Source organism: Carcharhinus amblyrhynchos, chromosome 21 (genome assembly GCF_965287045.1).
Source record: "Carcharhinus amblyrhynchos chromosome 21, sCarAmb.v2.hapA, whole genome shotgun sequence".
NCBI lineage: Eukaryota > Metazoa > Chordata > Chondrichthyes > Carcharhiniformes > Carcharhinidae > Carcharhinus > Carcharhinus amblyrhynchos.
Window position 1 is genome coordinate 3968676 of NC_137344.1, and position 15489 is coordinate 3984164.

The 15489-nt window shown below is 49.2% G+C and overlaps 1 protein-coding gene across 2 annotated transcripts in view; it reads left to right on the forward strand.

The window, feature by feature from the left end:
- hlfb (HLF transcription factor, PAR bZIP family member b) overlaps nt 1-15376 on the forward strand; it is a 48110-nt gene extending 32734 nt beyond the window's left edge. The window contains exons 3-4 of one of the 2 annotated variants that reach the window (XM_080209281.1): nt 10458-10678; nt 15149-15376. In XM_080209281.1, the coding sequence (XP_080065407.1) occupies nt 10458-10678; nt 15149-15352 (425 nt within the window). In that variant the 3' untranslated portion in view covers nt 15353-15376. The remainder of the gene's footprint in view (nt 1-10457; nt 10679-15148) is intronic. The other variant, XM_080209282.1, reaches the window with a different exon arrangement.
- The last annotated feature ends 113 nt before the right edge of the window (nt 15377-15489 follow it).

A 15489-nucleotide genomic window follows, 5' to 3' on the forward strand; every position in this document is an offset into this window, starting at 1 on the left:
GTGGGAATTCTCGAGCTTGGGTTCTTAAGCGACCGTTCCTACGATGGAGATTTTTTAAATTGGGATGCGCAAAGCGGCTAGAATTGTCGGAATGCTGAAGTCTCAGATAGTCAGGGGGGTTTACAGAGCTGGAGCAGGCAACGACCGAGAGAGATTAGAAACTGATTGTAAATTTGAGGTGTTACCAGAAGTGGAGGGAGTTAGACCACTGACCGGAAGGGGAATGGGTGCACAGGACTCGTTGTGGGGTGTGGGCAGCGGATTTTGGATATGCTGGGTGAATGACGGTGTGAAGGAGGTTGGATCAGCAAGGACACGGTCACTAAGGGGAGGAGTTGAGAGTGACACCGTCAGGACACGGGATGGTAATCCGGTGTCGCACGTGTGTGTGTGTGCACTAATCCAGGCTTGGTTGAATCTTATCCCTGTCCTGTCTCTCCCTGTCCTCTATGCCCTCTCTCTCTCCCTGGCCCCCCTGACTCTCCCTGGCTGTACGTTCCCTCTCTTCCCCCCGACCCCCTCTTCCCCCGCCGACCCCCTCTCCCCCTGCGCCTGTTGCTGGTGTCCTACTCCCAGTAATTTGCTGATTGGCCTCATTGTAATGGTTCTGTATACATGCTCTCTCATGTGGTGGGACTCGCAGATACACTCACTGCCACACAGTACAGAAAGCCTTGTATTTAGCCCTTAACTGTGGCATCTCCCACAAGTGAAAGCATCTCTATTTGTAATCTATTAAACACAAATAATTTTAACAGAGTTCTATCGGGTCGCCACCTCTGTAAGGAAAGGTTAAATCTATCGTTAGATTTCTGCTGATCAAAGGTGTTTCTGTGTCTATAGAATCCCTACTGTGGAGAAAGAGGCCATTTGGCCCATCGGGTCTGCATCAACTCTCCGACAGAGTTCCTTACCCAGGCTCCCTCCCCCACCCTATTTCAGTCACCCTACATATTCACCCCGCCAATCCTCCGAACCTTTTGATTTATATTATTATTGTCACTTGTATTAGTATACTGTGAAAAGTATTGTTTCTTGCATGCTATTTAGACAAAGCACACCATTCATAGAGAAGGAAATGAGAGGGTGCAGAATGCAGTGTTACAGCCACAGTTAGGGTATGGAGAAAGATCAATTTAATGTGAGGTAGGTCCATTCAAAAGTCTGACAGCAGCAGGGAAGAAGCTGTTCTTGAGTCAGTTGGTACATGACCTCAGACTTTTGTATCTTTTTCCTGATGGAAGAAGGTGGAAGAGAGAATGTCCGGGGCGCGTGGAGTCCTTGATTATGCCGGCTGCTTTTCCCCGAGGCAGCGGGAAGTGTAGACAGAGTCAATGGATGGGAGGCTGGTTTGTGTGATGGACTGCGCTGCACCTACACATCTTGGGGATACTAAGTGGTAATTCAGCATGGCCAATCCACCTAACCCGCACATGTTTGGACTGTGGGAGGAAACCAGAGCACCCGGAGGAAACCCATGCAGACTCAGGGAGAATGTGCAAACAGACAGTGACCCAAGCCGGGAATCGAACCCGGATCCCTGGTGCTGTGAGGCAGCAGTGCTAACCATTGTGCTACCGTCCCATTCCACCCCCACTGGAGCTGACTCTTATATATACAATCCTCGCTGCTTTTTCAGGTCTGAGTGCTGGTTAGAGCAGGATAAAATCTCCCGGAGAAGGAAGATTAGACTTGTTCAATGCCACGTGATGATCCAATTTGGGTGGGATTCTCTGATAAATTACCAACACATGGAGTTAAACTGGACATGGTGATTTGAGAAGGTAGGTCTTTATCAGGGAGCTGGATCTGTTTGTTAACTTTGGAAAAGGACATCTGTTCTATCCAGGGTTGGGGCAGAAATCATTTTTAGAATGAGAATGGGTGGTATGGCTGGCATTTATTGTTCGTTTGTGCTTGCCCAGTGAAGGAGGGTTGGCGTTGTGAGCAGCTAGCAGCAATATGCTACAATTACATGGATGACTGGACCTCTGGTTGCACTGGGGGAGGAATTACACACAGATTATTCTGGGAAAAGTGGATGGTTTTCTTCCTCCGAGGACGTGCGTTAACCAGATGAGTGTTTACCTCAATGCAGCACTCTGAAATAACAGCACCACGCTGCAGATGCTGGAAATCCGAAATTTAAAATGAAAAACACTGTATAAACTCAGCAGATCAGGCAGCTTCCTTAGTTAATGTTTTACGTTCACGTGACCCTTTACAGTGGTTACACTGCTGCCTCACAGCGCCAGGGACCCTGGTTCAATTCCAGCCTCGGTCACTGTCTGCGTGGAGTTTGCACATTCTCCCCGTGTCTGCGTGGGTTTCCTCCCACAGTCTGAAAGACGTGTTGGTCAGGTGGATTGGCCGTGCTAAATTGACCCTAGTGTCAGGGGATTAGCGGGGTAAATATGTGGGGTTCTGGGGATAGGGCCTGGGTGGGATTGTGGTCAGTGCAGACTCGATGGGCTGAATGGCCTCTTTCTGCACTGTAGAGATTCCATGATTTGTACAGAACTGCAGAGGGATAGAAATATGATGGATTATATACTAGGGGAGGGGGTTAGAATCGAAGGTCAACGATAGGTTGGAGCTAAGGAGAGACTGACAAGGATATCATGGAAAAGTGGGTGTTAATGGCAGCGTAAAGAGAGCAGAATGTTGGCCAATCGGGGAGTATCCTAGCTACATCTATCCTATCAGGCCCCTGTAAACAAAAAGTGTTGTAAATTTCAACTGGATCACCTTTATTTCATTTTCAGGGTGTGGGTGTCTCTGGCTAGGTTGGCATTTATTACCCATCCCGAATTGCCCTCGTAACAGTGATGGGTGAGCTACCGCCTTGAACCCGCTGCAGTCCCTGAGGTGTCGGTACACCCACAGTGCTGTTAGGGAGGGAGCTCCAGGATTTTCACTCAGCGACGGTGAAGAAACGGCCGATATATTTCCGAGTCAGCACGGTGAGTGACTCGGAAGGGAACCTCCAGATGATGGTGTTCTCCCAGGTATCTGCCGCCCTTGTCCTTCTCGACGGCAGTGATCGTGGGTTTGGAAGGCGCTGCCTAAGGAGCTTTGGTGAATTGCTGCAGTGCATCTTGTAGATGGTACATTGTGTTAGTGGCAATGGGAATGAATACAGTAAGAAATCTCAGGTTAAAGTCCAATAGATTTATTTGGAATCACAAGCTTTTGGAGCACTGCTCCTTCATCGGGCCACTCATCCAGTGATCCCCATTGTGTTGGACTGGCCCCAGTCCAACACCAGCAACTCCACATCAAAGGGAGTGAATGTTTGTGGATTGAGTGCCAGTTAAGCGGGCTGCTTTGCCCTGGAAGGTGTGGCACTTCCTGAATTGTCGTTGCACTCATCCATCGCGCCCTGGACCCCATCCCAATGCCTCAGAAAGCTGGGCGCCTTTGTCCTACACGAATACCCCTGGCAGGATTCAGCCCTCCCATTCCTGTGCACATTCATGTATGTCACTGAGTCACTTGGTGATTATTGATTCTGGAATGTACATCCTGTGGAATGTGGGAAGTCATGAATGCATTCCACCTCCTAGCCAAACATATTGGCACAACACATCACTGGCTAGCAGAAGCTGGAGTTCCAGTTTGAGAAGCCGAGTGAGTCTGGAGACAGGAGCTGCTGTTGAAGTTCTTTCCCAACTCTTGAATCTATTGTGAGCCCTCTTCTGTCTTTGATGTTGTTGTTTTTGATGTGGATCGTGGCTGCCTCCCCACCCCAGAAAGGTGCTCTGCAGCCCCTCTGACATTCTTCAGCTTGGCACCAGGGGGCAGCCTACATTCCTGGAGTCGCATCTAAGGCTGTGGAAACTCCCTTTTGTTCCCCTAATAATAAATCCCCATCAATATTGCTCTTCCACTCTCTTTCCCCCATCCAGTGAAGTCCAGTCACTCTCAGTGCCACAACCTTGGCTCTTGCCACACTGGGGAACCATTGTCCTCAGCGGCATCCAGAATGAACAAAGCGAGTGTGATTGACTCGGGGGGGGTGGGGGTGCCGGGGGCCTACTGTTCCCTCTCTGCCTCAATGCTGATAACCTGTGATCTGACTACCTCTCTAGACATGCTGTCCACATAGCCCTTGGCCTTTTGAGGTACATCACAGTGACTCCAGACCCACTGGGCTTCTCAAACCTGGAACTCCAGCTTCTGCAAGCCAGTCACGCTTTGTGCCGATGCGTTTGGCTAGGAGGCGGAGTGCATTCGTGACTTCCCACATTCCACAGGATGTACATTCCACTCTGCCAAGCTGCCCTGCCAGACCTTAATTATTTACTGTCAGTAGAATAACTTCCCAGTTACCCACGAATCAGCTCCTTCCCCTGTACTGACGTTAGCTGGGGGAGGAGTCACTGTGTGTCCCCAGCCCCCACGCAGCGGCCGCTGACCACCCCCAGTTCAAGCGGCCTGTATCCTGGAAAGTGCAATGAATTGTTCCTCAGGCACCGTGTGGGGGTGGAGTGGACAGCAGCTCTGATTGGCTCATTGCTGCTGTCTATCGTGTGAACTGGTCATCATTCATTGGGCAGGAGGTCCGTGTGCAGTTATTGCACTGAATGATTTGATTTACTATTGTCACGTGTATTAGCATAAGGTGAAAAGTATTGTTTCTTGCACACTATACAGACAAAGCATACCGTTTATAGAGAAGGAAAGGAGAGAGTGCAAAATGTAGTGTTACGGTCATAGCTAGGGTGTAGAGAAAGATCAACTTAATGCGAGGTAGATCCATTCAAAAGTCTGACAGCAGCAGGGGAGAAGCTGTTCTTGAGTCGGTCGGTACGGGACCTCAGACTTTTGTATCTTTTTCCCGATGGAAGAAGGTGGAAGAGAGAATGTCCGGGGTGTGGGGGGGTCCTTAATTGTTCTGGCTGCTTTTCCGAGGCAGCAGGAAGTGTAGACAGAGCCAGTGGATGGGAGTCTGGTTTGCGTGATGGACTGGGCTACATTCACGACCTTTTGTAGTTTCTTTACTGTCTTCAGCATTACTACAAGGCTGTACACGTTCTGAGAACCATCTGACAGCCGACTGTATTAAACCTCTGATACTGAAGGCTGAGATTCCCCCTCCACTCCTTCCCAGGGAGTATTGCACTTGTCCCTCAGTGCCACTTTCGGACCTGTGTAGTTTTCCTGCCCAGTATTCCCCACAAGCAGGTCATTTGGTGAATGTCACATTGGTGTCAGTGGGAGTTTATTGTGCACCGATTTGTTAGTTTCCTCCTGTACAGCAGTGACTGCATCGCATTGTCCATCAAAAGTTGTGAAAAGGATAAACAAGACTTTCACCTTAAATCAAAATGTCTACTGAGTTTTAATGTTGTTGGTGTGAAAGTTTCATTCGGGGGGAAAAGGTTGATCCCCCTGCCCTGGGCACTGTGTCCCCCCCCCCGCACCCTCGCAGTTGCTCATGAGAAGGGATCCAGGTTTATCGAGCCAGTGTTAATTGTTTAAAGTTACTGTGAACATCTCCAGGTGGTCACGCTCCGGACAGCTCCTGTTGGGAGAGACCGTTAAACCAGGAGTCAGGTGCTGCTCAGAGCAAAATGGGCCAAATCTGTGCAAAGGTTCGTGGAATTAGACCGCGATTTCGACAATCGCTTCCCTCAGTGCCGGCTCATTCCCAAAACCGGGCACCCTGCCAAATGGGAACAGTGGCGTTGGCGACTATCCTACGCTGCTTAAGCAGGCTTGCCATTTTTATACGGTGCTGTCACTCACATTGTGTACTGAATAAATTAAAATAAATTTAATCCCAGTCTGCTCAGTGTACTTAGGATGGGGCACAGGGCAGTGAAACACTCCCAATGAAATCACACATTACTCAGATTAAAATAACTTCCCCTTAAAACATCTGCATCAGTGAATTTAAATTAGTCAGATTGGTAACTTAAAGTTTGTTTATTTGTTAGTCAGGAGTAGGCTTACATTAACACTGCAATGAAGTTACTTTTATCATTGTAGCAGTAAAGCACGCAGCAGTAAAGGTTTGTGTAGAGAGAGCAAAGTGTCCTTATCCGTAACTTAATTAAAGTAAAAATTTTTAAGTTTATTTATTACTGTCAGGAGTAGGCTTACATTAACGCTGCAATGAAGTTACTGTGAAATTCCCCTAGTTGCCACACTCCGGCGCCTGTTCAGGTACACCAGGGGAGAATTTAGCACGGCCAGTGCACCTAACCAGCCTGTGGGAGGAAACCAGAGCACCTGGAGGAAACCCACGCAGACACGGGGAGAATGTGCAGACTGCGCACAGACAGTGACCCTAGCCAGGAATCGAACCTGGGTCCCTGGCGCTGTGAGGCAGCAGTGCTAACCACTGTGCCAGCATGCAGCCCCTGTTGTTATTATTATTCATTTCAGTAATTTAAGATTCATCCCCAAACACTTCATTCAGTAACTATCCCACTCTGCTCATTCACACTGCCCTGCCACACTGACGGACCAGAATTCCGAGGTTTGGGTTCTGCCAATGAACAAAGAAAATTACAGCACAGGAACAGGCCCTTCGGTCCTCCAAGCCTGCACTAATCATGCAGCCCGACTGAATTAAAACCTCCTACCCTTCCAGGGACCATATCCCTCCATTCCCAGCCTATTCATGTACCTGCTTCCACTACCTCCCCCGGCAACGAGTTCCAGGCATCCACTACTCTGTGTAAAAAAGAAATCTGCCTCGTACATCTCTCTTAAACCTTACCCCTCGCTCTTTAAACCTGTGTCCCCTAGTAATTGACTCTTCCATCCTGGGAAAAGGCTTCTGACTATCCACTCTGTCCATGCCTCTCATAATCTTGTAGATTTCTATCAGGTCACCCCTCAATCTTCTTCATTCCAGTGAGAACAAACCAAGCTTCTCCAATCTCTCCTCGTAGCTAATGCCCTCCATACCAGGCATCATCCTGGTAAATCTTTTCTGTACCCTCTCCACATCCTTCCGGTAGTGTGGCGACCAGAATTGAACACTATATTCCAAATGTGGTCTAGCTAAGCTTCTACAAAGCTGCAACATGACTTGCCAATTTTTAAACTCAATGCCCTGGCCAATGAAGGCAAGCATACCATAAGCCTTCTTAACTACCTTCTCCACCTGCATTGCCACTTTCAGTGACCTGTGTACCTGTACACCCAGATCCCTCTGCCTGTCTATACTCTTAAGGGTTCTGCCATTTACTGTATATTTCCTATCTGCATTAGACCTTCCAAAATACATTCCCTCACATTTGTCCGGATTAATCTCCATCTGCCATCTCTCTGCCCAAGTCTCCAACTGACCCAAACCCTCTGGTCCTCATCGCTATCTGCAAATCCACCAACCTTTGTGTCATCCGCAAACTTACTAATCAATCCCAGAAACTAATTCCAGAAACTGGAACCATGACTTCAAATTGGAAAATCGATGCATTTGGGTGAAATTTGCAAATTGCGTTCAAAACAGAAACTCGAGCCCCTGGTCACAGCCAGGGTGGAGTTTCAGCTGTCCCATCCCAGGACGGGATCACCTACTCCCGGTGCCTGCGCCGCCAGGGGGTCCGGTGCCTGTGCCACCAGGGGCCCTGGTGCCCGTGCTGCCAGGGGGTCCAGTGCCAAGGGAGTACTTGCATTGTCAGAGGGTCACATTTTAAACTGTGGTCCATCTGCTATTTCTGGTGGATGTTAAAGACTGAGTGATGTGATTTTGAAGGAAAGGGCAAGAATGATCCCACCGCTGGTGTTTATGCCTCAATCAACATGAGCAAAGTAGATCTTATGGTTTTTTAATTTTGCTGTTTTTTTGGAGCGTGTTTTCCACAAACTGGCGTTTTTGGCATTTCAATGGATTTTTTGGCATTTGAATCTGATGCTGGGGTGGTTCTGAGGTTGTGAAAGTCGCTACAGAAATGCAAATAAAGGCTGAGGGATCAGCCAACTGAGGCCTTTATATTTTATGAAGCAGTTTGATGTGATGTTTCCATGTGTAAAGGGGGGAGGAAACCCCGAGCTATCAACATAAAACAATAAACCCAACTGCCCCATTGGGGAAAGACTTCATTACCCAGTGGTTATAATATACAGCTGCCTATCGCAAGGAGCGGTTTGAGGTGAATAGTGTCGATGCTCGTGAGGGAGTGCAGTGAAGGTTCCTGCAAACATTACCCAGATATTTTGAGAAAGGAGTGAGGGAGGAAATAGGGGACGGTAAAACAGTCAATGTGACGTCAGGGGGAATTCTGGAATTTATTTTCAGGGATGTGGTCGTACAGCAGTTAGAAAACAGTCTTTGCTTTGGAAGAGTTACCGTGGGGTAATGAAAGAGAAAACGCTGGAAAATCTCAGCAGGTCTGGCAGCATCTGTAAGGAGAGAAAAGAGCTGATGTTTCGAGTCCAGATAACTCTTTGTCAAAGCTTGAAAATAATGAAAGGGAAATAGTGTTTGTCAAATCTGTTACAGGGTGGTTGAAACTGGAGCCAGTGGGATAAAGGAGGAAAAATGAATGAAGCTTATTTGGAGCTTCAGAGAAATGATGAGATACCACATATTACTTTACAAATGAGGGCTCATGGGGTTGGGGGTAATATATTAGCTTGGATTGAGAATTAATTAATTAATGGATGTAAAAAGTAGGAATGATTGGGTAATTGTGAGGTTGGCAGGCTGTAACAAACTGTTTGATTTGATCATTATTGTCACATGTATTAACATACATTTAAAAATATTGTTTCTTGCACGCTATACAGACAAGGCATACCGTTCATAGAGAAGGAAACAGGAGAGTGCAGAGTGTAGTGTTACAGTCATAGCTAGGGTGCAGAGAAAGAGCAATGTAATCCAAGGTAAGTCCATTCAAAAGTTTGACAGCAGTAGGGAAGAAGCTGTTCTTGAGTCAGTTGGTGCTTGACCTCAGATTTTTGTACGTTTTTCCCAACGGAAGAAGGTGGAAGAGAGAATATCCAGGGTGTGTGGGGTCCTTATGCTAGCTGTTTTGCCGAGGCAGTAGGAAGTGTAGACAGTCGATGGATGGGAGGTTGGTTTGCGTGATGGATTGGGCTACATTCATGATCTTTCGTAGTTCCTTGCAGTCTTGAGTATCAGCTGTTTACAGTCTGTACCATAGGCTTAAACGAGGGGTCCAAATGTAATGAATCCAGGTTTGTTCCCAATACAAAGAACAAACAGGAGGCAGAGTGGACCATTTGGCATCTCCAACCTGCCCGACGTCCATTGCGATCACAGCTGCTTATTTGCCCCTTGATTCTACCTTACAGCCCGGTCTCATTCCCCTCGGTTCTCTGAGAGGTCTATCGATCTTGAATTGAACTCAACGTGGAACTCGCCCCCACACCCCCGCCTTGAAGTTGAGCCAGAATTCTCTGGTGAACATACCGTGGGGAATTGTGATGTTGTCCGCTGTGGTGGGAGAATGGAAAAGCAGAGTATTTTTAGAATAGTCTAATTGTTGAGTGTCCTCATGCACACGGGTGAACGTGGGAGCTACAGCAACCAATTAGGAAGACAAATGGTGTGTTAGCCACTGTTACACAGGGTCAGAGCACAGCAGTGAAAAAGCATTAATATAATTATATGGACCTTGGTAAGCTGTAGACTATTGTGTGCCGTTCTTATCTCCTTAGCGATGGAGAGATTGCCCTTTCCTCCAATGAAGATTAACTGGATTGATTCTGAGAAAGAGAGAATCCTCTGATGAGGGGAGGTTAGGTCTATATTCTCTGGAATTTAGAAAGATAAGCAATCTAACTGAAACATACAGAATTCTTAACGACCTGACAGGTAGATATTTCTCTTGGTTGGGGAGTCTCTGGAACTCGAGGTGACGGCAGTCAGAGGTCACAAGTCAGCTGTTGGGAAGTGAGCTGAAGGATTTCTTCACTCAGTTGTAATTCCCTGCCCCAGAGATCGGAGGCAGCTCAGTCATCGCCTATATTCCTGACTGAGATGACACAAGAGGGAATGAAGGGATATGGTCAGTGGTTAGCACTGCTGCCTCACAGTGCCAGGGACCTGGGTTCGATTCCTGGCTCGGGTCACTGCCTGAGTGGAGCCTGCACGTTCTGCCCAGTTTCCTCCGGGTTCTCCGGTTTCCTCCACGCCAAAAATGTGTAGGCTGGGAGGATTGGCCGTTGGAAATGTGTGGGGTTCCAGGGGTAGGATGAGGGAGAAGGGGCTTGGGTAAGATACTCTCAGGGGGTCAGTGCAGACTCGATTGGCTGAATGGCCTCTCCTGAGAGTGTGGGAAGGTAGAATTGAGGTTAAAGATCAGCCAATGATGATACTGAATGGCCTCAAAGAGACGACGGTTTTTCTGATGCATTGGGATTGGATGTCAAGGGGATGGGAGGAGGTTTGTGTTGAATATAATCACCGGCAATAGACCTGTTCCTGTTCGATCACACTCCATCAAATTCTCTTGCCTTTTGTATATTTGCAGGACAGATACTGCCTCCAGCTCGCAACACACCCAGTCCCATCGACCCTGAAAGCATCCAAGTGCCTGTCAGCTATGAGCCAGACCCTGCTGACCTGGCTCTGTCCAGTATCCCAGGACAGGAAATGTTTGATCCCCGCAAACGCAAGTTCACGGACGAGGAGCTGAAGCCTCAGCCAATGATTAAAAAAGCTCGGAAGGTCTTTGTTCCGGATGAAATGAAGGTAAGTTGGAACTGGTTCAGCACGCGGGGAGGGGCAGTGTAAAAGGTGCTGGGGTTTTGACTGGAGCAGGATTGGAGATTTGGTTGTTAAGCCAGAATTCTTGGCCACAGGAATCAGTAATGGAAGCTATGGAGCTGTGACGCCATCAGGCCCAGTGGCTCCTCTGATAACTGGGCTGGTGCTTGCAGCACTCAGGCAGGTAAATCAGGAAGGTCCTGGTGTCCAGTGCTGGGTCTCTACTGATTAACAGAACAGTTGGTGCAGTGGTTAGCACTGCTGCCTCACAGTGCCACGGACCCGGGTTCGATGCTCGGCTTGGGTCACTGTCTGTGCGGAGTCTGCACATTCTCCCCGTGTCTGCGTGGGTTTCCTCCAGTGGAAACTACATAGGATTACGCTGGTAGGACCTGGGTGGGATCATCATCACTGCAGACTTGATGGGCTGAATGGCTTCCTTCTGCAATGTAGAGATTTTAAAACAATAAATGTTGGGAGGTTAGAGAAGCAGGGATTGTCCTCCTTAGAGCAGGGGACATTTAGTAGAGGTGTTTAAAATCGTGAGGAGTCCAGATAGGAGAAACAACGAGAAATTCTACCTCCCAGAGGACATGGATTTTAGATAATCAGCAAAATAACCAAAGGATCCGCAGGAGAAGTGTTTCTCTCTCCATATTCCTGGTGGAAGCAGGTTTCAATCGAGATTTCCATAAGGATTTATTAAGAGGAAATATTTACTGGGCTACAGGGAACGGGATTAATCAGAATGTTCCTCCAAAAGCGGCATAGGCACTTTCGGCTGCCTCCTGTTCTGGAAGTTTATCATGGAATCCCTACAGTGCAGGAGACCATTCGGCCCACTGAATCTGCACTGACCACAATCCCTCCCAGCCCCTTTTCCTGTAGCCCTACCTATTTACCCTGCTAATCCCCTGACAGTAGGGTCAATTTAGCACGGCCAATCCACCTAACCTACACATCTTTGTGGGAAGGAACCGGAGCACCCGGAGGAAACCCACGCAGACACGGGGAGAACGTGCAAACTCCACACAGGCAGGAATTGAACCCGGGTCCCTGGTGCTGTGAGGCAGCAGTGCCACCGTGCCCGAAACATGACCTTGTTGGAAACACAGTTAAGGAGAAATGTAATGAAGAGAGGAAGGGGTGGCAGCAACCAGTGGAGTCTTTGACTGAGTGGCATCTCGTCTCTGATTATAGCAGCAGTGAGCCAGAGTTCAGTGCCCAGTACTCCCTCGCAGAGTTGCTGTGATCTGTAAGCAGATTACTGTGAGCTGCTGATTCTCTGATACATGTGATTCCCAAATGCTGCGTTAAGTTCCCTTCGCGTCAGGATTAAAGGATTTAATTTCTATTTGGTGAAACGTGGAGAGACATGGGCTGCAGGAGCAAATTTGATTGGGTCTGGAGAAAGAAAAATAAAATGGCAATGCGTCCTGGTGAGAGCTAGCTTCCAACTGGGAAGGTGTCTGGGAGCAGGGAGCAGGATTGGGAGCAGGGAGCGGGGGCAGGATTGGGAGCGGGGGCAGGATTGGGAGCAGGGGCAGGATTGGGAGCAGAGTGTGGGGGCAGGATTGGGAGCAGAGTGTGGGGGCAGGATTGGGAGCAGAGTGTGGGGGCAGGATTGGGAGCGGGGAGTGGGGGCAGGATTGGGAGCAGAGTGTGGGGGCAGGATTGGGAGCAGGGAGTGGGGGCAGGTTTGGGAGCGGGGGCAGGATTGGGAGCAGAGTGTGGGGGCAGGTTTAGGAGTGGGGGCAGGTTTGGGAGCGGGGAGTGGGGGCAGGTTTGGGAGCGGGGGCAGGATTGGGAGCGGGGAGCGGGGGCAGGTTTGGGAGCGGGGAGCGAGGGCAGGTTTGGGAGCGAGGGCAGGTTTGGGAGCGGGGAGCGGGGGCAGGATTGGGAGCAGGGAGCGGGGGCAGGATTGGGAGCAGGGAGCGGGGGCAGGATTGGGAGCAGGGAGCGGGGGCAGGATTGGGAGCGGGGGCAGGATTGAGAGTGGGGGCAGGATTGAGGGCAGGATTGGGAGTGGGGGCAGGATTGAGGGCAGGATTGGGAGCGGGGAGTGGGGGCAGGATTGGGAGTGGGGGCAGGATTGGGAGCGGGGGCAGGATTGAGGGCAGGATTGGGAGCGGGGAGTGGGGGAAGAAGTCCACATGGAGTATAAACAACAGCATTGACCAGTTTCTGTCCTGCCGATTCTACACGACATTAAACTGAATGAATAAAGGGGATTGAATCCAGCGTGACTCACAGTTGCGTGTGTGTCTCAATCTGTCCTTAGAGAGACTCGGGTACTGAAATGTGAAACATAACATCAAGGATTGAGATGAGAATGTTCTTCATTCGGAGGGTGGTGAACCTGTGGAATTCTCGACCACAGAAAGCTGTGGAATCTCTGAATAAATTTCAGAAGCAGATAGACTTCTAGACAGTGAATGGGAATGGGGAGAATGCAGGAGTGTAGCATTGAGGATTAGCCAGGAACACATTGAGTGGCGGAGCAGGCTTGGAGGGCCGAATGGCCTATTCCTGCCCCTATTTTCTATATTTCTATTTTGTGTGTGTGTGTTAATTTGTGACAGTTATACTACAGAACACAGGTAAAGGAAGTATGTATTCCCCAACTGGGACCCTTATCCTTACCTGTATCTCAGTGCTGTGACCTGAGTTCCCTTTGTCACAGAGAGTCGGACCAATTTTGTTGCAAATCATTGAATCTCAGCAGTGCTGAAGGAGTCCATTCGGCCCATCGAGTACAGAGCATTTCAACTCGGCCCTATCCCTGTAACCCCGTGTATTTACCCCACTAATTCTGGTCACCCGATTATAGAAAGGATATTATTAAACTAGAAAGTGCAGAAAAGAATTACTAGGATACTACCGGGACTTGATGGTTTGAGTTAAGGAGAGGCTGGATAGACTGGGACTTTTTTCTCTGGAGCGTAGGAGGCTGAGGGCTGATCTTGTAGAGGTCTGTAAAATAATGAGGGGGCACAGATCAGCTAGATAGTCAATATCTTTTCCCAAAGGTAGGGGAGTCTAAAACTAGAGGGCATAGGTTTAAGGTGAGAGGGGAGAGATATGAAAGTGTCCAGAGGGGTAATTTTTTCACACAGAGGGTGGTGAGTGTCTGGAACGAGCTGCAGGAGGTAGTAATAGAGGTGGGTACAAGTTTGTCTTTTAAAAAGCGTTGGGAGGTACATGGGTACGATTGATATAGAGGGATATGGGCCAAAGGGCAATTGGGAGTGGCTTAGTGGTTAAAAACTGGGTGGCATGGACGAGCTGGGCCGCTGTAAACTTCACTCAGGCGAGACTCGTAAAATCTCGCTGGAGGCCAACAGCGAGTTCCATTCTGCCAGTCTCCAGGGCAGGCGTGCCAGGAAAATACCAGCCTATGACTCTAACCCCCACTAACTTGCACATCTTGGGACATTAAGGGGTAATTTGGCATGGCCAATTCACCTGACCCACACATCCACGGAAGGGTCTGTGCTGAATCTGCAAAAGCACCTTTGACAGGCCGAACGGACACTAGTGTCAATGGTCTGGGGAAATGAAGCATTTATTTAACTCTCTCTTGTGGGACAGCAGTATTTGCTCGTGGGTCAGCGTACAGACACCTCCACACGTGGGCCCTCACATCCACACTTGTACAATAATAACTCGAGGGCACTTACTTGAGAAAGGATATACTGGCACTGGAGGGGGTGCAGAGGAGATTCACTAGGTTGATTCCGGAGTTGAGAGGGTGGCTTATGAGGCGAGACTGAGTAGACTGGGGCTATACTCATTGGAATTCAGAAGAATGAGGGGAGATCTTATAGAAACATATAAGATTATGAAGGGAATGGATAAGATAGAAGCAGGGAAGTTGTTTCCACTGGTGGGTGAAACTAGAACTAGGGGGAATAGCCTCAAAATAAGGGGAAGCAGATTTAGGACTGAGTTGAGGAGGAACTTCTTCACCCAAAGGGTTGTGAATCTGCGGAATTCCCTACCCAGTCGGGGCTCCCTCATTGAATATTTTTAAGGCAAGGATAGATAGATTTTTGAACAGTAAAGGAATTAAGGGTTATGGTGAGCGGGCGGGTAAGTGGAGCTGAGTCCATGAAAAAAATCAGCCATGATCTTATTGAATGTTGGAGCAGGATCGAGGGGCCGAATGGCCTTACTCCTACTCCTAGTTCTTATATCACACATTCACGCTGATTTAAACCCTCACTGGGAACTCGCCCCCGTCACACGGTGGGGGTTCTCACCCTGGGGGAGTTGTTTGAATGTGGAAGGAGTTAATCAACAGGTCGCTAGTGTGGAAATGGAAAAGGTCAGGGGTGCCAGTCCATAACCACCAAGAGCAAGAGCTCCTGTCCCCCCCCCCCCGCCCCCCCAACAATGTCTCTCCCTCCTTTTTACTAAATCTAACATCCATCCCTGTCTAATTCAATCTACGAGCAGGATGAAAAATACTGGGCACGGCGCAGGAAAAATAACATGGCGGCCAAGCGATCGCGGGACGCCCGCAGGCTGAAGGAGAACCAGATCGCGATCCGCGCGGCCTTCCTGGAGAAGGAGAACTCTGCCCTGCGCCAGGAAGTGGCCGACCTGCGTAAGGAGCTCAGCAGGTGCAAGAACATCCTGTCGAAGTACGATGCCTGATGCGGACCCCCCCGCCCCCCACCCCACCCCACCTCTGCCCACACCCATCCACCCCCACCACCCCCCTCACCCACCCACCCCCCCCCCCGGTGTGGGCACCGGTACTGAACAGCTGCCAGGTGGATGAATGCCCCACT